Source organism: Chiloscyllium plagiosum, chromosome 16 (assembly GCF_004010195.1).
Source record: "Chiloscyllium plagiosum isolate BGI_BamShark_2017 chromosome 16, ASM401019v2, whole genome shotgun sequence".
NCBI lineage: Eukaryota > Metazoa > Chordata > Chondrichthyes > Orectolobiformes > Hemiscylliidae > Chiloscyllium > Chiloscyllium plagiosum.
The window spans coordinates 44,263,762-44,287,046 of NC_057725.1; the positions used below are offsets into that span (position 1 = coordinate 44,263,762).

Sequence of the window (23,285 nt, forward strand, 5' to 3'; positions counted from 1 at the left end):
AGGCCCCATTTGGAGTACTGTGTCTAGTTTTGGTCCCCACACCTCAGGAAGGACATACTGGCACTGGATCGTGTCCAGCGGAGATTCACACGGATGATCCCTGGAATGGTAGGTCTAACATATGAGGAACGGCTGAGGATCCTGGGATTGTATTCATTGGAGTTTAGAAGATTAAGGGGAGATCTAATAGAAACTTACAAGATAATACATGGCTTGGAAAGGGTGGACGCTAAGAAATTGTTTCCGTTAGGCAGGGAGACTAGGACCCGTGGGCACAGCCTTAAAATTAGAGGGGGTCAATTCAGAACAGAAATGCGGAGGCATTTCTTCAGCCAGAGAGTGGTGGGCCTGTGGAATTCATTGCTGCGGAGTGCAGTGGAGGCTGGGACGCTAAATGTCTTCAAGGCAGAGATTGATAAATTCTTGATGTCACAAGGAATTAACGGCTACGGGGAGAATGTAGGTAAGTGGAGTTGAAATGCCCATCAGCCATGATTGAATGGCGGAGTGGACTCAATGGGCCAAATGGCCTTACTTCCACTCCTATGTCTTATGGTCTTATTATCTGGTGAAAGCATTTTTTCTCAATCTTGCCATTCTTTATTCCAACCTTACTTTCCATTGTTAAAATGAGAAAAAAATACCCATAGAGACAACTTCCTTACTCCTTGTGGTATATCTCCGACGTTGCTTTCAGTCGTGCCTTCCTCTCTCACTCTACTTTGGGTAACCCTTCTTTGTTTCTGTCCATCGTCTCAATGTGAATGCTGTTTTTTTTAGCTGGCTAACAGGGGAATTGATGGCATTGGGAAAGGCCAGGTTGTTGTTTGCAACCCGGGAATACGTTATTGGGGCCATGATTTCCAGTGCACTAATACAGTGTGTATGTTAGGGATGGTCAGTTATGGGAATATTCTAAGGATTGCATAGGAGGCTCAATGGAATGTATTAATGGACTTGGAGCTCCCACCTGTGGCACATTCAAAGATTGAGATCCTTTGACAGTGGATTTGAAGACAAAGGGGATCTGGTGAGCTAGGGTATGTAGAGAATTTGGAAGCACTGACATGTTAAATCAATTAATGGGAATACATGTGTTTGAGCAGTTAAAGCCAGGGAGATGGAGGTATGAAGCAGGTTTAACCAACTGATATGGATCAATGCAGTGATGGTCTCTAGTCTGGAAGTGTCAAGAAAAACAATGGAGTTTGCTAAGAGAAAATGCAAACTGAATAAGTCTCAGTCTTATGAAGAAAGAAGACACATTCTGGGATCAGTGAATAGGAGATTGGGAGTAAAGAAGTAGGAGGGATGAAGGGGAAAGATGAAGAGAGTGGGACCATGGCTGGGTTTTCAGGATATTTAGATTAGATTATATTACATTACATTACAATGTGGAAACAGGCCCTTCGGCCCAACAAGTCCACACCGACCCGCCGAAGCGCAACCCACCAACATTTATCCCTTACCTAACACTACGGGCAAGTTAGCATGGCCAATTCACCTGATCTGCACATCTTTGGACAGTGGGAGGAAACCGGAGCACCCGGAGGAAACCCACGCAGACACGGGGAGAACGTGCAAACTCCACACAGTCAGTCGCCTGAGGCGGGAATTGAACCCGGGTCTCAGGCGCTGTGAGGCAGCAGTGCTAACCACTGTGCCACCGTGCCACCCACCAAGGACCTAGGTACTGTTCCTGACCTGCCCAAAAGTCTGGGAACAGAACCAATCTAATAAATCAATAGTAGCAATACAATCAAGCAGAAGCAGACATAAGTGAACAAGATGCAATAAAGAGTTCACAGCTGAGAAGATTTTGAAGGTGGGGCAGGAGGACAGAGATGGTGAGGGAAATAATTGAACTGAAGTGTGCTCCTCTATCTGTAGACAGGGTCTTGGTTTAGATATCTAATTCTTCTGCCACAAAATCCTGGCAATCTAAAGTAAAATAATATGTTTATATTATTAAGCTTACCTTTTCCTTTTTCAATCAGGATACTTTGCTTTGTTTCTTTGTGATTGGCTTTAGAGTAGGTTTTGCTGCATCTTAGTGTCAGTTTTATGTTACAGGAAATGGATAAACACAGCTGAATCAAAATAAAATAATCAAATTAATTCGTTTTTCTCAGTCTTCATTAATGCTGCATTGTGTTTTATGATGTAGTAGAGCAGAATATCTATATATATTAGTACGCATGAGAATAATTTATCAGTTACAAGAAATTCTTATCTTGCAAGGCTATTGAAAACACCAACTATTTAAACACCATTAGAATTTTGTCTTTTCCTTTAAACAATGGCTTCCCTTAAGTAATGCACTGGTTAGGACAGGGAGAAAAACAGATTTAAACTTGGCAAAAAATGTACCCAAAATAGGCAATTCTTGTTCAAATATAAACTCTAGGATTAGGTATTGAAATACTGAATCATATTTTTCATAGTATAACATGCAGTTTTGGCCTGTTTGATGAGACATCCTCATAGTATCATGCAGGTAAATTGGCACAGGTGATCCATTTAGTTTTATAAATCCTAATAAGTTTTGCAGATTTTGAATGGTTACAATAATTGGCAATATTTGTAAAGTATTTAATATTATTCAGAAAAACACCCCTATCATACCAATCATCTTAGATGTTCTAGAGTCAGGTGAGCACACTTTGAATACCTTGTCAATGTTTTGAAATTGGCCTGGACTTCTGGGAACCGAAGATTACTTTCCAGGACAGGACAAAGTCAATATTGGAGACAGTCCAAAGGGAGATATAAGGAAGTTGAATGCATATTTTCATTTTAAGAATCTTTTCTTTTTATTAGAAGGATAAGGAAGATGAATGAAAGATTGCATGAATGAAAGTCACATGTAATCCAATGAATCAAAATTAGTTTACTTTCAGTTGCAAGGTGAATGCAAGGGAGATCTAGATGGATCATACTTCAGAATAAGCAGCAGAAGGTAATATTCAATGGGTCACACAGGGAACTGCTGCAGAAATGTCTTTTTCTGATGGTATTTTCTGCTGACAAATGGAACATCAAGTGAAGATCAATGTTGTGCTCTCTTGCTCCATTTAAAACATTTGTGACTATTGCTTCATAGATGTCATGCCTAATGTTGAAGTCATGGAGCTAAGAAATGGCAGTGGATAGCAAGGAAATGGGCTCTGAATGTGAGACTCATACTTTTAGTCATAGCGATAGAAGTGGGAGGACAAGCAAAGTCAGAATCAGGCCTGCAGCCAAATGATGTACTTTGATTGTATAGTTGTGAAATCAAGAAGACTTTCCTTTATGGATTATTTTGGTTTGGATGCAAAACAATGAGGTATCAGATGGTAAACATATCAATTAGTTGTGGTTGGTGTTCCATTTAGTTTCTGGATACAGACTGTGTGACACTGGTAAAAGAATGTTCCTTAGTCCTGTGATGTATTATCTCATTTAAAGTCAAGTGTTATGGACCAGGCCAGACTCCCTCAAAACATTTTAAGAAGGTAGCCCAGAACCTAACTTTTCTAGTTGCTTTAAGCAGATGCAAATTGAATATTCCAGGAGTGATGCAGCTGGTCAAACCACTTTGTTTTAAATAAAACAGAATTTATTTACACATGAACAAAAGAAAGCCAAATTTAGAATAACATATCCATTTGAAAACCCAACCTACATGAAAACACAACTTTACAAAGAGCGTTTCTGATTTCCTGCAACATTCCATAACCACACCCCTTGGCAACAAAGGTCAATTCAAACACAGGTTCTTACAGGAGGGAGATGTCAGAGACAGAGAGGATCAGTATGGAGCTGTTTCTTTGGGTCCCCTGCTAAAACTAACCCAAAACTAGAAGAAACCCTGAACTGGGAAAACCGACCACTCCCCTTTCATTGTACAAGTGTTTTAAACAAAAAAACCTGAAAGCCTTTTCTGATTGTTGACTTAAGCAACATCTGTTAGCCATAATTAAAGTAGCCAGTTCAGACATTTCGGCAACTCTGCATTTGCAACCCTTCTCAAGAAAAACCAAGGACAAAATAACCTTGTTAAAGGAGTAGCTTGGTCACACATGCATAATGTTACAGGTTTCGGTTCAGTGGAGATTTAGTCTGCTTATGGGTGAAATAACTTCACAGAGGCCGACATCCTGTCACCAAACCACCCTTTATTTACACATGCATAGTACATGACACTGCTCCGGCTTCTTCAGAGCCAGGTCTCAAAGTGAACAGCACTTCTGACACTCCTGTTTATTTTTTTTATATTTTATTAAACAAATTACAAAAACAGTTTACAACAAACAGTTACATTTACAGCTGCATCCCTTCCAGTTCTCGGTCTGCCCTGACACACCTTTCGACCACCTCTAGGACAGCCCGCCCCGGTACCCGCCCAGGGTGACAGCAGTCAGGACGGCCTACCCACCTTCCGGCTTCACTAACCACCCTCAGCACCTTCCGACCACCTCTGGGGCAGCCCGGCCCGGTACCTGCCCGGGGTGACAGCGCTGAGGACGGCTACCCGCCTTCTGGCTCTCAGTCTGCCCCTACGTACAATTGGGCTCTCACCCACCCTGTTGCACCTCTGACCAGTGGGCTATCCTGGCACACCTTTCGGCCACCTTTAGGACAGCCCGTCCCCTTCCCTGGGACGACAGCGTGTAGGGTAGCCCACAAGCCTTCCGGATCTCAGCCCGCCCCTACACGCCTTCTGGCTCTCAGCTGCTCTGACATCTTTCGACCACCTCTAGGACAGCCCATCCCGATTACCCCTTATCGGGACGACAGTGCTCAGAACAGCCTACCCACCATCTGGCTGACACTTCTGTTTATATTATTTTATTAAACAAATTACAAACCAGTTTACAAAAAACATTGACAGCTGTACACAAAAGACAGCAATTTTACAAGGGAGAGGAGCAGCAAAGCTAGGCCCCGAACCCTACTGTTCAACCATTTTACATGGAGAGGAGGACAAACCTCAAATCCCAGTTCCACATATGACAAGACAGTGACAATGACATTTATACATTAGACAATACCGTTACTTCTGTTTATATCTGTCATGCAGTGCTCCCTGATTGGGGCTATAACCTGGTCCAAACAGGGAGCACTTATTATATGAGGTCCACCTGGCTGACCTCGTAACAATAACTACATTCCTCCTCCTCTATGTCTGGGGACATTGGCCTGTTGTTTTCCTTGTAGCCTCCCCGGGAGTATTTTTGTACCACCTCTGGTTCTACTGACTATATCTCAGCTACAGGTGGTGTGTACCAGACTGTAGCCCACCTCTCGCACTCAGAATGTCTCACAAGAAACTCATCTTCATGCGGTAAAGCTGTCGAGGCTGTGACATCCACCCTGTCCATCTCAGACTTCGAGGTTTCTTCAACATTACACTAAGGGGGAGAACGTGTCCTTTCCGATAGCCTTTCTGGCTGTTCTGACAGGTCAGAATATTTTGCTCCTGCCCCATTTGCCAGTTTGCAACTATCATGTGGTCCATGTGCTTGTTCAAGTCCAGCTCACCTACCCGAACTTCGTATGTCACAGGACCTGGCCTTATTTGACAATGCCTCTTACCCATGCAAGGCCATTTCTGTGGTGTCAGCACCAAACCTTGTTGCCTGAATTAAACTGTCTCTCTTGCTTAGAGGAATTTTGTGTCCAGCGTTGGCGTTCCTGATGATGTCCCGAATGACCTCCCCCAGGTCCAGGAGGATCCGATTTAACCTAGTGTGGCATCTTCTCCCCAGCTATGCTGGAGCTATCCCTGTAGTTGTGCGAGGAGTGGTCCTATAATCAAACAGGAATCAGGACTGCTTGATATTAACTGAAACTGTAGTCTTTTAAGCTGCATTCAAAGTTTGGACTGCACTTTCCACTAGACCATTGGATGATGGATGGTATGGAGCTGTCCTTATTTGTTGAATGCCATTCACCTTTAGGAAATTCTTGAATTCCCTGCTTCCACAATGATGAGGAACGTTGAGCCTTGTTGGCACTTTGGGCACTGACGCACCAATGTGGCTATGTCGGCATCCAACTCTGGCCACTAGACATAACTTTTCATCAACATAATCATTTTGGAAATCCCTGGATGACCCAGGTAGAGTTCTGCCGGTATCTGGTGGCAACCTTTGCTTGGGACAATCACTTTTGCTCCCCATAATAAAATATTGGTTGTGATGGCCGTTTAGTTTCTCACATCACCACCAGCTGTTCTAGTTCTGCCAGGGTGGGACATTTTTGTGTCCAAGTGTGATATTGTCAGCAGTGTTTCAAAAGTTTAAATCTAGGATTTTACCCAAGCAATAGTGAAGGAATGGTGATATAGCAGGTTGGTGGTGGTGTTCCCATGTATTTGCTGCCTTTGTGCTTCTAGATGGCAGTAGTTGTGGGTTTGAAGGGACAGAGAAAATGAGAAACATCAGGAACAAGGAAAAGTCAATACGTAATGCAGGTAATCCAAAAGAAAGTTAATATGAGGAAAGTAATTTTGTAACATTTAGATTTAAATTCAGAATTTTTTTCCCCCCCGAGTACAGGAATATTGGAGTACAGTGAAAAAGAGTACAAATTTGCCATTCTCCAGGAGCATCTTACTGTACAAGTCAGAATTTTGAGGTTTGTAAAATCATAAGGGGTATAGTTTTCTCTGGGATGGGGAATTTTAAGATCGGATGCATGCTTTGAAGGTAAGAGGTAATTTAAAAAAGACATTGGGGCAAATCTTTTGCACGGAGGGTGGTTTGCAGGTGGAATGAACTTCCTAAGAAAGTGGTGGATGTAAGCACATTTACAACATTTAAAAAGACACTTAATAAGTACACGAATAGGAAAGGTTTGGAGGGGTATGGGCCAGGGGCAAGCAGATGGGAATAGTTCGGGATTATGTATGGCTTGAGTTGGTTGGACCGAATGGACTGTTTCTATGCTGCATGGATCTACGACTGTAAATAAAAGAACCAGCAAAAGAAAGGGAATGCCTAGATCAATCCCCACAAGTCCGCACTGCCACAAAGGTTGTCGCTCAGCCTGTGAACACAGGCGCCCAAAGTTCCTGTATGATGCTGCAGCCAGACATCACAGCTTCTACTGTCAGGTAACCGGGCCCAGGCATGTCCTGGAGCTGCATCAACGCTGCTAGCACCATGAGGCCATTGTTCAGCACCATTTTGCCTCCACCACCATGAGTCTGCACTGAGCTGATCTCACCAATGTGGCCACCGCTGAAGTTGCTGAGTCCCAAACTGGGCTCAAACTCAACGCTTGCACCCACTGCTGCTGACACTCTTGGAAGGAATCGGAAAAAGAAAGAACAAAAGTAAAAGAAAGAGAAAGAAAAAAGAAAGGTAGATGGAAGCAGATGAGCTCTGGATACAGGAGATGGGCACAAGTGTTGCTACTTCACTGCCACTATTTAAAATTCCTAAAATGTATCAATTGGTTTCATAATCAAGCTAAAGTTAGTGACCTCAGGAAAGGAAGATATCAATTGGACCATCAAATAGCTCTCACTATTCAACCTTATAAATGGTTGAGAGTTTAGGGGTTAGGAAGTGAGCCACTCTTGATAAATACTGATTTTCTTCAAAGTCCGGTTATTGTCAGAGGAGTGATGCAAGCTGGCTTAGTTTCTTCACTGGCAATGCAGCTTGGTCAAATGAAATATTTTTCTAAAATTATTGGCACTATTGATAGCTACATGTGCAGGAATTATTGCCACTGGCAGAAACCTGAGTTCTGGTTTACAGAGCTCGGTGGTGGCTGTAGTCACAGTGGGATATCACAGCTGGCTCTGGGAAAGATGAGACCTGTACAATCAGGTAATTTCCACTTGACCAGAGCTGGTACTGAGTTCCTGGTGGGGCCATTTGCTAATACTGTTGGGAGGGCTCTAAACTAACTCTGCAGGGTCGTGGGAACTAAGAGACACTCTGAGAGAGGAAAACATAGATGAACAAAATGTTTGGAAAGACGGATGACATAAGTTTAGAAAACATAAAGGTGATGTTAGAATGAGGGAGAAAATAATGAGGTTTAAATTAGGATTATTGTGTATGTTTAAGAATGCACAATACATATTAAATTAGATAGGGGAGTTATGGGTTTAGATAGTTATCAAGAAATATGATGTTGTGGTGATGACAGAGACGTAATTCAAGGAAGACCAAGAATGGGGGTTAAGTATTCCAGAGCACATGCTGTTCAAAAAAGATGTGAAAAGGTGGAATGGATGAGGAATGGTGCTGTTGGTTAGGAGTTTGGGAACAGAAGGGAGGCAAAAAGGCACATTAGAGAATACTAAAGCATTAAAAGAAAAGACTGGAGGCCAACATAACAGGGAATCTCAACGTCTTTAACAGTATTATTAATTGTAAAAGGTAGTGAATGGAGGAGTAGGACTGATTAGGGACCAAAGCAGGGATTTACACATGGGGAGCAAGAGGTATGGCTAACACCTTTCCTATCACTCATAAGGTGGCATGTCATTGGGAAAATGACTGGCACTCCAATAGTACATACCATTTTAAATGCTTCCCACCTCCTAGCCCATTACATTAGAGATGGTAAAATTGGTCCCAAACTCACAGTAGTAACAAAGGTCATGCTATGAGGCACTGAACAACAGATGTTCCCACGTATGCCATCCATTCCAAGCAAATCTCTTCTCGTGTCGGGACAGTGAGACACCACATAGTCAGGGTATATACTTCTCCAGAACTGATTGCATATATTGGGAAAGGTTGTGGAAAACCAACAAGAGTTGCAGCACTGTTTCATTGTGTTTATTGCTGATAGTACATTTTTGACCTTCATTCAAAATTCCTCTAACAACGAAGACGCTAAGCCAGTTTGCATCACACCTCTGACAATAACCAGACTTTGAAGAAAATCAGTATTTATTAAGAGTTACTCACTTCCTAACCCCTAAACTCTTAACCATTTATAAGGTTGAATAGTGAGAGCTATTCGATGGTCCAATTGCTATCTTCCTTTCCTGAGGTCACTAACTTTAGCTTGATTATGAAGCCAATTGATACATTTTAGGAAATTTAAATAGATGCTCTTCTAGGATTTAGGTCACTGATTGCTCTATTGGTCAATTCTCATGTGTCTTAAAGACAAGATTCTGCCCTTATCTGCCAATATATGTAAATATTCCATAACCCAGAGTCAAATGTTGGTACTTCAGCTGATCATATAAGGTAATTATGAATGATGATTCTCAAGATGATAATAAAACTGATCTGTGATATTGAACCTGATGTGCTGAATTACTTCCATTAAGCCTCTGATTAACTTTGGCAAAATATTTCACTGGTGCTGATCTAGCTCCACTATTGTAACTTAACAGTATTTTTAATATGCTTTTTGTGAATTTTTGGCAGTTAAGTGCAAGCTGTAATGAGAAAATCCCTAGAATTTGTGTTTTTAAATTTTTAGACTGACACTTGTCTGGGAAAAGTCAGCCTTCATTCATCAAACTCCTTTGATGATACATGAAATTAAAAGGCAATATGCTAGGCTCCTCAAACCTTGTGCAATACAGTACAAGAAGTCCATAGCGCTAATTTCTACTTGGAAATTATTCCGTTTCTTGAAACAGTTCTTTCTGCTCAGACGAGGCTGCATCGGTGTTAGTCCAGGCAATGAATTGTGACAGCAGAACCAAATGAAGAATCAATCTTTTCTCAATTCAAGACCACTCAAAATTCCACTCAAATTATGTTAGAAGACATTATTCAATCAAGGAAGAAAGCCCCAGATTTACTCGATGATGCTAATGCTCCATAAAAAAACAACTAATGTAACAGAAAAAGGCAGGGAGATGGTGAGGAAGATACTCCAAAGTTGTTCAGAATTTGATTGATATGTTTAAAAATGTACCAAAGAAAGATAACACAGAATCTCTCATCAATCTTATCACTGATGCATCAAAAATATGATATTTGTATTTGAAATTCCAAAAAAACAAAAAAATTTGTTTTATGGTGAAGCACTTTATTGACCCATGTAATGCAGAAGGTATCAATTTATTTGATTGTTTATCCAAGGTTAAATGTATGATACTATTACACAGTCAAATATGACAGCACTTAGCAATAGAGAACTGTTGGCTAAGGCATATTAATTCATAGACTACTTATTTGTTCTCCACGTACAACTTTCCTATGCCATTTTGGATGGGGAGAAATAGTCAAAAGTTTATTAGGAACACAGGAAAAGGAGTAGGCCATTCAGCCCCTTGAGCCTGTTGCATTCAATGAGATCATGGCTGATCTATGTCGAACACCATATACCTGCCTTTGGCCCGTATTCCTTAATACCTTTGTTGAACAAACAAAAACCTCAAATTTAAAATTCACAATTTCTGATAGAGAAAATTCCCCATACCTGATGTGACAACAGTCTATCCCTTTGAAGGGGCGGGGGGGTGAGGGTGGTGGGGGGTTACTTCCAAGCATTAAACAACCAATACTAAACTATTTGGTGACTTATTGAGCATTAAAAGGTGTGGGACAGAATGACACCATTTAGCTGAATGTATTACAGTAGCACAGTTCTATGAAGTAACCAACACTGCAAGAAAAAAAAAGTGTCATCAAAGGTGGCTCATTAAGCTATAAGTGTTCCAGAGGCAGAGTTTTGAATAATAATAATTTTACAGTTTTTATTGAGAACAACAAAGCAGCAGAACTAAATTAGTCCTCTTGCCACCTTGAGAATTTGTGAATGGTGATGGTTTCCTTAAAGGTTTTGTGGTTAAAACCACCACTGGATGGACTAGAAAATTATGTATTTAAACACATGCATAACAAATTTTGGACTTCCATGGCTTCATTTGAAAATGACCAAAAGGAATCAATTACAGATTTAGCAACAATATTCACAGTGGGAAGAACAATAAATAATTAAATCTATAGCTATTTGTGTGCTCAGAAACTGTTTTATTTAAGATTTGTTAAACAACACATTATGAGCAATACACCCATTTAATTCTTGAGTGCAGGTGATTCAATAGTCATCACTATACTTAAATAAATAGATTACAATCTTCTACTCTCTAACCTGTTGCTATTATTCATTTTCTGTGTCATATTAATTGTAAAAAAATGTACAAACTATAAATGATCAAAAATCATCATTTCAAATCAATTGGTGGATGTGTTTTTAGCAATTCCAATGGCAACTCTGATAAAAATGGTGGTCCACATTTTAAAAATTCCATTCCAGCATGTGAAAGTTGATTAGAAAATCAGCCTTAGTGGGCGTGAAATTCACTAACACTACTTTTTGGGCAAGGGACCTGCAATGTGTGGTATGCAGACACATGTTTTGATGGAAATGGGTAAGACACAAAATTTATCTACACACCTCATCCAAATGAGTATCTGGTGCCTCCCAACGTTGACCTTCCCATTTGCATACTGCCAGTGAGCTCTTCACATCTCTGGCCATACAACATTTTGCACAGGCAGCATGCTTTTTCTTAAAGTTTGGCTGCCTTTAGAAAGAAGGAAAAGGAATAAGTCTGCCACAATAGAAATCCTGCATAAAGAACACTAGGGCACACAGAATGATTGAAAGTTGTGTAATGTTACACTGGAGGCATTAATGGTGGTGGTAGTGGGGGTGGGGTGAGGCCAGAAGACTCCCAAGGCTTAGCCAGTGAAGGAATGGAAAAAGGTGGTGAACAAGTTGAACTCCTGAAGTGTGAACCAAAGGGTCTTACAGCAGTACGAGAGGAACTCTAAGACAGTGAGCCCATATGGAATCCCCTATCCACCACAATATCAATATCTCAGAGTCTTTGCTATGCAATGCCCCAATGACTCACTCAGAAGCACATCCTGGCCCTCAGGAATCACACATTAAATTCAGAGACTACCTATAAATGCTGTCAGCCTCATACCAACCTATCACTAACTCCACAGCTACTTAGTTGTGGTGGGCATATCACCCAAATACATTCACAGACTCCACAAAATTCCTACATTTAGTCTATTGAGTCTACACCAACCTGCTGAAGAGCATCTCATCCAGACCCAGCACCACCTCCCCATGCAATGGCTAATACACGTAACCTGCACATCCCTGGACATGATGGAACAATTTAGCAGGTCAATCCACCCACCTGCACATCTTTGCACTAGGAAACTAGGGCACCCAGTGGAAACCAGGGCAGACACAGGGAGAATGTGCAAACTCCACATAGATGGTCGCTCAAGGTTGGAATCGAATCTAGCTCCCTGGAGCTGTGAGACAGCAGAGCTAACCACTGAGCCACTGTGCTACATTCCTACATAGCCGGTGACATTCTATCTTCTCTCTTGCAGAACATAGTGGCACACAGTAGGAGGAAGGAGACATTGCAACCAACCGATCAGATATCCAGTTTGCAGTCCTGCCAGATCCAGTCATGGTCTTAGATGATGAAACAATGAAACATAAGAGGCAGCTCCACACTATCCTCCTCGATGGGGGAGCCCAGGATTTCAGTTTGAGCCAAGGCAGATATATTTCCAACTACCTCTAACTATAAGTATTGATTATCTCCTCCTGATGCGCCCAACATCATAGATGCCAGTCTTTAACCAAGTCAATTTACACCATGTGATATGAAGAAACAGTTAAAGGCACTAAATACTGGAAATGCAATGGACCCTGATAACATTTCAGTAATATTATAGAAGACTTGTACTTCAGAACTAGTCACACCACAGCCAAGCTGTTTCAATATACCTATAACATTGGAATCTGTCCAAAAATGTGGATGATTTCCCAGATATAAGCTGTGTACAACAGCATGACAAATACAACCTGGTTAATTATTGCCTCATCAGTCTACTCTCAAACATCAAATAATATTTAGAAGACATCAGTGACTGTGCAATTCAGCAACAACCTACAAAGGCTACTCAGCTTCTGACTTCATCAGAGCCTAGTTACAATATGGACAAAAGAGATGAATTCCTGAGGCGAAGCGAAGGTGAATGGCTTTGACATCAAGGGTAGCATTTGACTGACTGTGGCATCAAGGACCATAGTGAAATTAAAGCCAATAGAAATCAGGGGAAACCTCTCCAGTTGTTGGAGTCATACCTAAAATAAAGGAAGATCATGATGGTTGTTGAACGTGAATTGTTCCAGCTCCAACATATCACAGCAGTGTTCCTCAAGGTATTGTTCCAAGCCCAACTATTCCTATGTGTTTCATCTCTCCATAAGGTTAGAAGTGGGGATGCTTGACAATGATTGCACAATATTCGGCACCACTCATATCTCCTCAGACACTCCCCAAACAAGTTATGCCTGAATGCAGTAAGACCTGGACAATGTTGAGGATTGAACTGATAACTGTCGAGTCACATTCGCAACATACAAGAGCCAGACAATGATCATCTTCAACAAGAGAGAATCTATCCATTGCTTCTTGATAATTAATTTCTTACCCATTTCTGAATCCTTCCTGCCAGTTACTATTGATCAGAAGCAGAACTGGAGTAGCCATATAAATACAATGGTTGCATGAGGAGGTCAGATGCTTGGAATTCTGCAGTGAATAATCTACCACGTGACTCCTGAACTCTATAAGGCATATGTCAGGAGCATCATGACGTACTTTCTACTTGTTTGACTTGCTGCAGTTTCAAACACAATCAAGAAACTCACCCCAGTCAGGCTGAAGCAGCCTACTTGACTGGCACCTCATCAATTCCCACCACCAATTCAGAGTGGAATCAGCACGTACCATCCACGAGGTGCATTGCAGTAGCTCACTAAGGCTCCTTAGTCAGCACATACCAAACCTGCAATTTCTTGAATCTAAATGTTTAAAGGCAGCATTACCGCTAAGTTGCCCTCTCATTCTCATTCCTTACTTGGAACTATATCACAATCTCCTCACCATTCTTAGGTCAAAAATTCTTGCTCTCTCCTCCTAACATTGTGGCTATATAAGACCACATGGGCTTCAACGTTTCAAGAAGACAGCTCAATGTCACTCACTCAAACACAACAATTGTTGACCTAGCCAGTGGCACCTACAACCTAAGAAAAACAATAAAAAGAAAGCAGAACTAGTAGAGGACAAGAAACGCTTATGTCTCCTGATCCTTTCAGAGAAAATGGTTTTCTGCATGATGGGACAGGCTGTAAGGGGCTTTGCAGCATTCAATATTGGTGAGGACAATGAAGATGATGGCAGCTTCCTGCTTTATGGTCCTTCATTCAACAATCCTGGCATCAGGAGTAGGTGTCAGGTGGTATCACCATGAAATTTGTACTTCCCACCTGAAGCCTTGTCTAACAAGAACCTTCCCCGTCTAATTTCTTGCTTTCAGTGTGTCAATTAATCATCTTTAGCAGTAACAGTAGAAAGTTATCATGATTCCATTTGTAAAGGTCATTACAGTTTCATTGTACTTAACAACAGTAGCTTTACTATTATGCCTTTGAGATGAGATTTATTTCCTAGTTCTTGATTTTGTTTTTGTTACCTAGTACATTTGCTATCAGTAAAAATACATAGCTCATCTGACGCAATTGCTATATCCAGTTCAATTAATAAAACATGCAATCTACCTTCGTAATTCTGTCAGCAGATCAATATCAGACATATACAGATCTGGAACAGCTTAATGAACCTACAACCAAACCTTATTAGATAGACTTATGAGGGTAAAGTACATTTCTTCACATCATTGTTTACATGACTCAGATTAAATCTTTGTTTTGTATGCTTATAGGGTTGTTTGAAAATATGGTCATAAGAGGGTCATTTTTTGCCAAATCTTCCAATATGATCTCAAATGAAAACTAATTTGACACAGGTACATGAAAAAAATTATAACACTTCAAATAAATGCTCCTGTTAAATTCACTTAAAAATGTTCAGTTTTTGTTTACTACTTGTAGCAATATGTATCATCTGCATCTTTTATCATTATCATTACTTCCTTAATAAGATGAATCAATTTGATTTGCTTTCTTCTTTCTCATTTTCATAGAATTTAATATTGGCCGATGTGGAAATAAATTGATTCTGAGAGGCATCATTCTTCTGATGCTTATGTTTCTTCATTGTCAAAAGAATGTCCTATAAAAAGAGGAAAAAAAAATTGTTTTATGCATTTGAAATGCATTCACTTCCATTTGGTAATTTTCCCGAGGCAATCTACCATGCCCCTCTTAGAATCTCCGAAACTGTTTCAGGGTCTCATTCAATGCCACATTTTGTCAGCGATTTGAAACTGGCGGTGCGTGGGTTTTGTGCAGGTAAGCTTCAATGTTCATGCAGTTTGAGCTCTCACACAACCTCAACCCACTAATTTCTCAGAGTTAAAATTCAGCCCATCAATCTGCACCAACAAGCTGTGTTCAATTATCTTTTGTAAATGAGGCACCAACATTAACATATAAACCAAAAGTTTTAAAATTAATTCCAAAGTTACCAATGGATCAGAGACAACAATTATCGATGAGGTCAAAAACATTAAAATATTACTAGTTAGAAAACATTTTGAGAGAATTACATGTTTTACCTCAAACAAGTTGCACAAAACGATATTGAAATCAACAAAGGAACAGAATATTAGAATACTAGGGATTAGAATAGTTAGATGGCAGTTTTTGACTGGCACAGAATTGAAGGTTGAAGGATTATTTTGAAGGATCCTAAAACACAGAGTTCTGGATACGAAAGCAGACCTGGAAACATTCCGATTAATGTTCGATGTGTGAATAACCCAATGCTGTTGCATCCCATGGAGCTGAAATAAAACACGCTGCAGAGTAGATAAGAGTTAAAATTAGCTTGCACAACATAAAGCCCTGAGCTGGAAATCATTTCAAAGTTTAGGTGAATCCAACAACGACATGGGAATGGGAGAACACAGGAATGGCTGAGTGTGGACTCCAAGACTTACTAATAGAGCATTGTAGGCCTTGATGCTGCAGGAGGATGTCAGGAGCCTAGGAAATAATCGAGAAAATTCTAAGAAGGTGGTTGGACTAGATCGCCAAACAGCAAATTAGAAGGTAAAGTCACCATAGTCCAACTGGAATATAAAGCTGCTCCCTCATTAGACAGAAGCAATTGATGGTGGTTTAACCTGAGGGTTACTGCCCTTCAGGCGAAGGAAGAAGTTGAGAAGGAGGGCCCTTCATGGTAACCTTAACTAGTGCAAGAATTGAATACATGCTGCAATGTGAACCAGCTGTTCAGCCAACTGAGCTAACCAACCCCTAGAGCCAAGTAGCAGGAAGGAGTGGGACACAGTGGCACAAGAACTTCAATGATCTCATGCAAGTGGTCAAGGTTGACAATGCATCTTCAAATATCATATTCTACCAACTGTCTCAGTAGCCCTACAAAGTACTCAATGCACCAAATCTCCATGATTTACCTACCAATAATTGCTACCAATCTCAAACCATTCTTCACAGTCATAGTTGACGTCAACTTCACAAACTTAGTGCTGCTGCAAACCTCACACCTGCAGTACAAGCTTGCACACATGGCCAATGATTCAATGACCTCAGGAATACCATTCACAATAAGCATACTGCATTACACTCACTGAAACATATCCTTCACTCCTGCAGGACAACTGCACAGCTGCATATCCATCACCCAGTCCAGGCTATGAAAATGTTGATTGAGTCTGATTGATGACTATGGCCCCCAAGTACAGGACTGCCTACTATCCTTGCCAAGTCATATGCATACTGTGTGTACCTCTCCAGAAAAAAAAAAGCAGCACTATTTTTCCCTGTCTTTGCATCAAGAGTTTCAATATCATACGACAGTGGGGTTGCAGGATATTGGGGATGGTGCTTGCAGTAATTTAGAAGTAGCACAGCACAAAACAGCTCATGGTTGCTATCATCATCGCGACTGCTGACAGTGCATCCTTGCCCTGCTTTGATGCTACAAGTCTGCCTGAGATGGGCAGCAAGATCGTTAATGAAACGGAGGCACTGAACACATTGCTCCTCATAGATAGGAGCTACAGCACTCATGATAGAGCAAGTGGCAATCCAGAACCAAGGGCTTCACCACACATTAGCTCATTCCCTTTAACATCACTAATTTGAAATGACAATACAAACTCATCAATCCTTTGGCAAACAGAACAACCACTGTTAAAAATCAAGCAAAGAATAACCTGGCAAAGGTTAATGATCTCTTTAAGTTGTGGAAACTTTCCTTTTGCTACGTGTACTTTCAGGTGTGCAATATTAAAACAGCGCATTAGTTTAATTGTTGCAAACAAAAAAAATGGCATTGCAAGAGTCAAATCAGCATTCTAACTGATGGAAATCACAATCTGTCTACTTTGCACATTTTCAGCACTCCGAGAATGGTATCCTGATCTATTCAAAATGAGCTAGCTAGACTAATATAATGTAGCATAAAAAGTGTGTGTGCTGTTGCAGCAAATTTTTCTGACCTTTACTCCAACAATGATAGAATAATACATGCAATTTTTCAGATCCACAGTTGAATACAGTAACTATTGCCAATTAATGTTAGGTTCACAGTAACAGAAACAGACTTGGGGCATGGAAAACATAATATGTGAACGTTTCTAAGAACAAATGATGCTCACCTGAAAGCACACTAGCAAAAGGAAAGATTCCACAATTTAAAGGCATCAGTAACCTCTGCCAGGTTGATTTTTAATAGCTGTTGTTCTATTTGATTGACTAGCTTGTATTGTCATTTCAAATTAGTGATGTTAAAGGGAATGAGCTAACGTGTGGTGAAGCCCTTGGTTCTGGCTTTCCACTACTGCTTACACCACTTGCTCTATCATGAGTGCTGTAGCTTCTATCGATGAGAAGCAATGTGTTCAGTGCCTCCGTTTCATTAACGATCTTGCTGCCCATCTCAGGTAGACTTGTAGCATCAAAGCAGGGCAAAGATGGCATTGTCAGTGGTCGTAAGGATGATTGCAACCATGAGCTGCTTTGTCAGACCTCTTGCAAACAAATCAACTACTTGACTTCATTGTTGTATCACCTGGTTCCAAATCAATTATGCTCAATACGTGATAACTAAATATTTAAGTCTTACTGTCCTTGACTTTAATGATAATGACCTTCTAAACTTGCGGTGGATGTCACAGGAGTCAGCAGTAGTGTCATCCTCTGTTGATTAAGAGGCATCTAAAGCCTGGTTTATTCATGTACTATCTTCCTCTCACTCCACTGCTACACCTCCCCCCAATTTGTTTGATCAACAGCTCCTTTATACTTAATATTAATGAAGATATTCAACCTCTGCCAAAACCTTCATGATTCCTAAGCCAAGGTGACAGATGTGCAAGTAATCATTGCTAATTTAGCTTCAATCTTTGACATTATTCATAATATAGAGCTCCATTCATGGAATGTGCTTGCTTGTTGGTTCACAGTGTTCATGATTTGCTTGCAATATCTACCCAGACAATGGATTCAGTTGTTGATGTTCATTTGAGGTTTACAGACTTTTAGAAATAAATTCTTCGGGAATCCAAGATGGTGGCATCCTGTTAGGATTGCGTTTGCTGGGCTTCGCGCTGCAACACTGACCTAACAGAGCCAGAACCCATCCCAAACACTTTACTGTGAGTAAAAACACAGTAAAGGAGCCAGAAACCTGAAAAAAATTGATTTACCTTTGTCCATGATAATGCCAAGAAAAGGAGGAAGCTCACCTAGGGCCAGGGCCACAGTCCAGCCCTCTGAAGCAGTGACTTGCTTACTCACCAGACCCTGGTTGAGGAGCTGGTCAAATCTGGCGAGGACTTGGGAGGCAGATACAAGAAAAAGATTGAAGAGAAGTTGGCTCCTATATCTGCTATGCTGCAAGACCTGGGAAAAAGGACCGATGAGATCAAGCACCGGGCTGCAGGGATTGAGACAGAGATTGACTCCTCCTAGAACCGGATTGAAGCCCTGGAAACACTGGTCCATGGTGTGTTGGATCTGCTAGGCGATCTCAAAATCAGAGGTGGAAGAAAGAGTCTGCGCATTGTTGACATACCAGAGGGGATGGAAGGTGAGCAGCCAGTGGAGTTCTTTGAGAAGTGGTTCCTGGAATTCCTTGGTTTGGAGGTTGAGAAGGGAGGGATAACAATTGAAAGAGTCCACTGCATCGCGGCTTGAAAGGCAGGTGAGGATTAACGCCCACACTCTGTCCTGGTGAGGTTCCATCTTTATAAAGACAAGCAGAGGGTCCTGGAAGCCTCTATACCCTCTGTAGGAGAGGGATTCAAGAGCGTTGGTATGTGGCGGCTCCAGGGTCATGTTCTTTCAAGACCTCTCGGCGGCAGTAGTCTGTAAAAGGAAGTCCTACGATGGCGTCAAGAGGAGATTGAGAAAACTTGGGATCCAGTATTCTTTAAGATATCCAGCAGTGCTTCGGATCAATCATAATTGATCCATACATTTGTTCGACTTGCCAGAGAAAGTAAAGGACTTTGTCCACATATTGACTTAAGTCAAACAGCCGAATAGGCGAGGACAGAATTGTTCGGGTTTGCTTTTCTTTAAAAAGGACTTGGTGGAGTCTCCTTTCTGGTAACAGTTACATGAAATGATGTCAGTATGGACAGAGTATTTATTTTTAATCTCCAAGTTATGTTAAGGGATAGGTGACATATTTATTTTTAGTTTATTTGTCTATAGTACTAACCTTGCTCTTGGGAGGTTAGTACTATAGACACTATAGTTTTTTTTCTCTACCAGGTGGTCGGTGTATGTGGCATGACCCTAGCTGGTAGGAGTTGAGGGCATGGTTGGGATGGTTAGCAGGTTGTAGGATGCGTAGGTACCCCTTTTGAATGGGGAGTAAATTCCTCTAATCTGTGCCTTTGGGGATTTGTTTGTTTTTCTGTTTTTGCTATATATAATTTTTGTAAGTTTTGTAGACTTGTTGGTTGAAGGTATTTTAGTCTGTGAAGTTTTTTGGTTTTGTGGATTATTTTGCATTAAAGCTCAGTAATCTGTAGTTTAGGTTCTTCCTCTTAGAGTCTAGATTATGCGATAGAAGGTTATGGCAAAGGATGTGTTCAAGTGGTGCACCTGGAATATTAAGGGGAGTCATTCACCTGTCAAGATGAAGAAGGTACTTTCCAGCCTTAAAAGGGAGAGGGTGGATGCTGCGTTATTACAAGAAACACACTTGGATGATGCAGAGCATTTGAAGCTGCAACAGAATGGGTATGACTTAATTTTTCATCTTTCTATTCGAGGAGTGAGTGTGAATGCTTCCTCTGCTTTTTACTAATGCAAATATTTAGAAGACTGAATGGCTGGTTTAGTTCTTTTATCAGGTATTGCAAGCGGTCCTTAATTAAATTAACTAAATTGCAGTTATCTTACAGACTGGGAGGAGTGGGCCTCTCATATATCAAAAACTATCAGCTCAGCACGTTGCTATCTTATGTGAATGATTGGGCCCGGGGGGACCATCACTCACTTTGGTTGGACATTGAAGCATCTCAGGCAAGATGCCCCCTTATTAGCCTGCTGTTCTTAGACAAAATGAGAACAGTTAAGAAATATTGCCATAGCCCAATAGTCATCAATGTTGTCAAGGCGTGGAGGGCAATGCGTCAGGGTGAGGGCAATATTGCCAAAACATCATTTTTGACATCCATTGTTGGTATGCTGGGTTTTCAGCCAGGGATGATGGACTCTGGGTTTAAACTCTGGGCAGCTAGGGGTGCGTCTTGCCTGGGTGATTTATTCGAAGGGGACATATTGATGTCATTTGACCAGTTGGCTTGGAAATATGAATTGCCCAGCTGGGACTTCTTTTGTTTCTTTCAAATTAGAAACTTCATACAAAAAGAGACCACACTTCTAATTGACCCTTATAGGTCAAACATGGAGAAGAGGGTGTTGAGTGCTGAGGGTACATTATCTGCTAGCAACGCTTATCATCCATTGGGAGAGGGTCTCTTGGATGGGACTGAATAGCTCTGTAAAGTATGGGAGAGGGAGTTGGACGTTGAGACCTCTTCTGAAATGTGGGAGGATATCTGGGGAAATACAAAAAGGATCTTGATTTGCATCAGGACCCACTCCTTGCAATTGAAGATTCTCCACAGGGTCCATCTGGCCCCAGACCAGCTCACTAAATTTAAAGCGGGAGCATCTCCAATGTGTCCTAAATGTAAGGTGGGCATGGACATGCTTATTCTTTGTCTTTGGTCCTGCCACAGACTGTGGGCATACTGTAGTGCTGTGATAGGTGAAATAGAGAAGACCTTGGGGACGAAGGTGGAGATGGACCTGATGTCTCTTCTTCTTGGCTTTGTTAATTCACTTTCATTAGATGCACATAAAAAAAAGGCTTTTCAGTATCCTCATATTTTGTGCAAGAAAGAACATTCCATTAGGATGGGTGTCAGAAAATCCCCAGGGGCTGGCGGACTTGGGTAAGCTAGTCATGGAGCACATCCTCTTGGACTTTCTCAGAGCATGGTGCACCATAAAACTGAGAATTTCTCTAAGATGTGGAAACCATTTTTGGATTTCCCGGGTACAGATTTGTCCACCATACTAGTAAGGGCCTTTCTATAGACATGACAGTTCTGTGTAATGACTCTGGCATTCAGAGGGGAGGAACTATGTATATATGAATAGTATAAACATATGCGCTCGATGATCGAGGGCTATTGCTTTGTTTTGCTGAGCGGTGTTATGGTTATTATCATTTTTATTATTGTTAAGAGTTTTCTTCTTTAGCTTAGATATCATAATTATGTAATTAGTGCATTTTTAAATATTGGTTTGAATTGTTTGGTTTTATATTTGCTGTAATAGTCAAAAGAAAAAAAATCCTTTTTTAAAATCAAAATATATTTAATAAAAAATAAGCCCTTCATCTGTGAGATAAGAGTATCACTGTCAAGAACAGCATTTATTACTCATCTCCAGTAGACCTAAAATAGCTCTGTTGAGTCTTCGTTTGGAACCACTGAGCAGTTTGATTGGCCACTTCAGAGAGCAGCTTAGTGACAAATCCATCGCACTGCCCACCATGGTTCCTACAATCCAAACCTCTCCTCAACCCAGGCTGCAGGATACTATTCACTAACTTCCTATACTAGGAAATATAGGTACAGCTCTTGAAACATACCTTTTTATTTGAAGATCATTAATTGGTGAAAAGACAGAAAAGATTTTAAAGATACATATAGATACCTGAATGGTAATTCATATAATACTACACAGAAAGATGGAAATTGACCAAACCCTGGCTGTAAACTTAGACTTACACTTCATCTTCATATTCCTTTGGTGGGGACACAGCAATTACAAGGTCTATCCAGTCCTGTAAGAAAAATACAATCGTTTTATATTTTATAAAAAAAACATTTAAGTTATTATTTATTTAAAAAATGCTTTTGATGACTCTCTAATGAACATAAGGAGCCACATAGAGAACAGGAAGGAATAGGTTTTTACTATCATAGCTGATATCAGTCAAACAATGAAAGCGGCGCAAAAAATAATGTAAATTTCCCAAGAGTTAGGAAGGGGAAAATCAGCTACTTCTTACCATCGACTACTATCCAGTTAATTTTTGGAAGCCCATGAGTCATGGAGATCAAGTGATGACATTACCCAGCTTCCCATTCTATTGGTCAAATATCTTATCAGACATCATATAGAAGCACAAAATGAGTACAGAGCCCAAGGATCTCCAATGGTACTTTAAAAGTTCTAATTCCCTTCTGGCGTATTTATGGCACTACAGGACTATACTAAACAAAATAATATTCAAATAGAGAAAAATACAGTCAGTACTAGATTTAGGGTGCAAGGTTATCTATGTGCATTCAACCTTTATACTTGGTGCCTGCACAAAGCTTAGCCATAAACTCCATCCTTTTCTCTGGAAACTACTGGGATATTGCTGTAACCAACTAACACTGCATATAGCAGAAATTAATCTAAGATATTTTTGGCCAATAGATCTTAGCTAATTTTTACATGTCATTGATAATTGGTGTAATAACTAACTTTGTAATTGGAGAACTGACTTGGCCTTTTATTTCAAAGCACCAAATTTCAATTTGAAATCAATGAACAGAGAATTGAGTGGATTTGAAGTATCTCCTTTATCTTTTGTAAATAGATTCAAAATCAACTTCAATTTCTTTCCTGTTTGTGTTAAAATCCACCTTATTTGGATAACAGACAAAAATGAATAGAAATAGAGGTTATCAGCTGAATTAATAAAAACCAGTCTGTAATCTTTCAGTGGAGAAAGTGAGGGC

At 40.6% G+C, this 23,285-nt stretch overlaps 1 protein-coding gene across 3 annotated transcripts in view; it reads right to left on the bottom strand.

Annotated features, from left to right (window-relative positions):
• Positions 1–10,935: 10,935 nt before the first annotated feature.
• ush1c (Usher syndrome 1C) overlaps positions 10,936–23,285 on the bottom strand; it is a 210,427-nt gene continuing 198,077 nt past the window's right edge. For all 3 annotated transcript variants that reach the window (XM_043705961.1, XM_043705963.1, XM_043705962.1), the window contains 2 exons: positions 22,281–22,336; positions 10,936–15,103 (listed from right to left, as the gene is read on the bottom strand). In XM_043705961.1, coding sequence (XP_043561896.1) covers positions 15,091–15,103; positions 22,281–22,336 — 69 coding nt within the window. In that variant the 3' untranslated portion in view covers positions 10,936–15,090. The remainder of the gene's footprint in view (positions 15,104–22,280; positions 22,337–23,285) is intronic.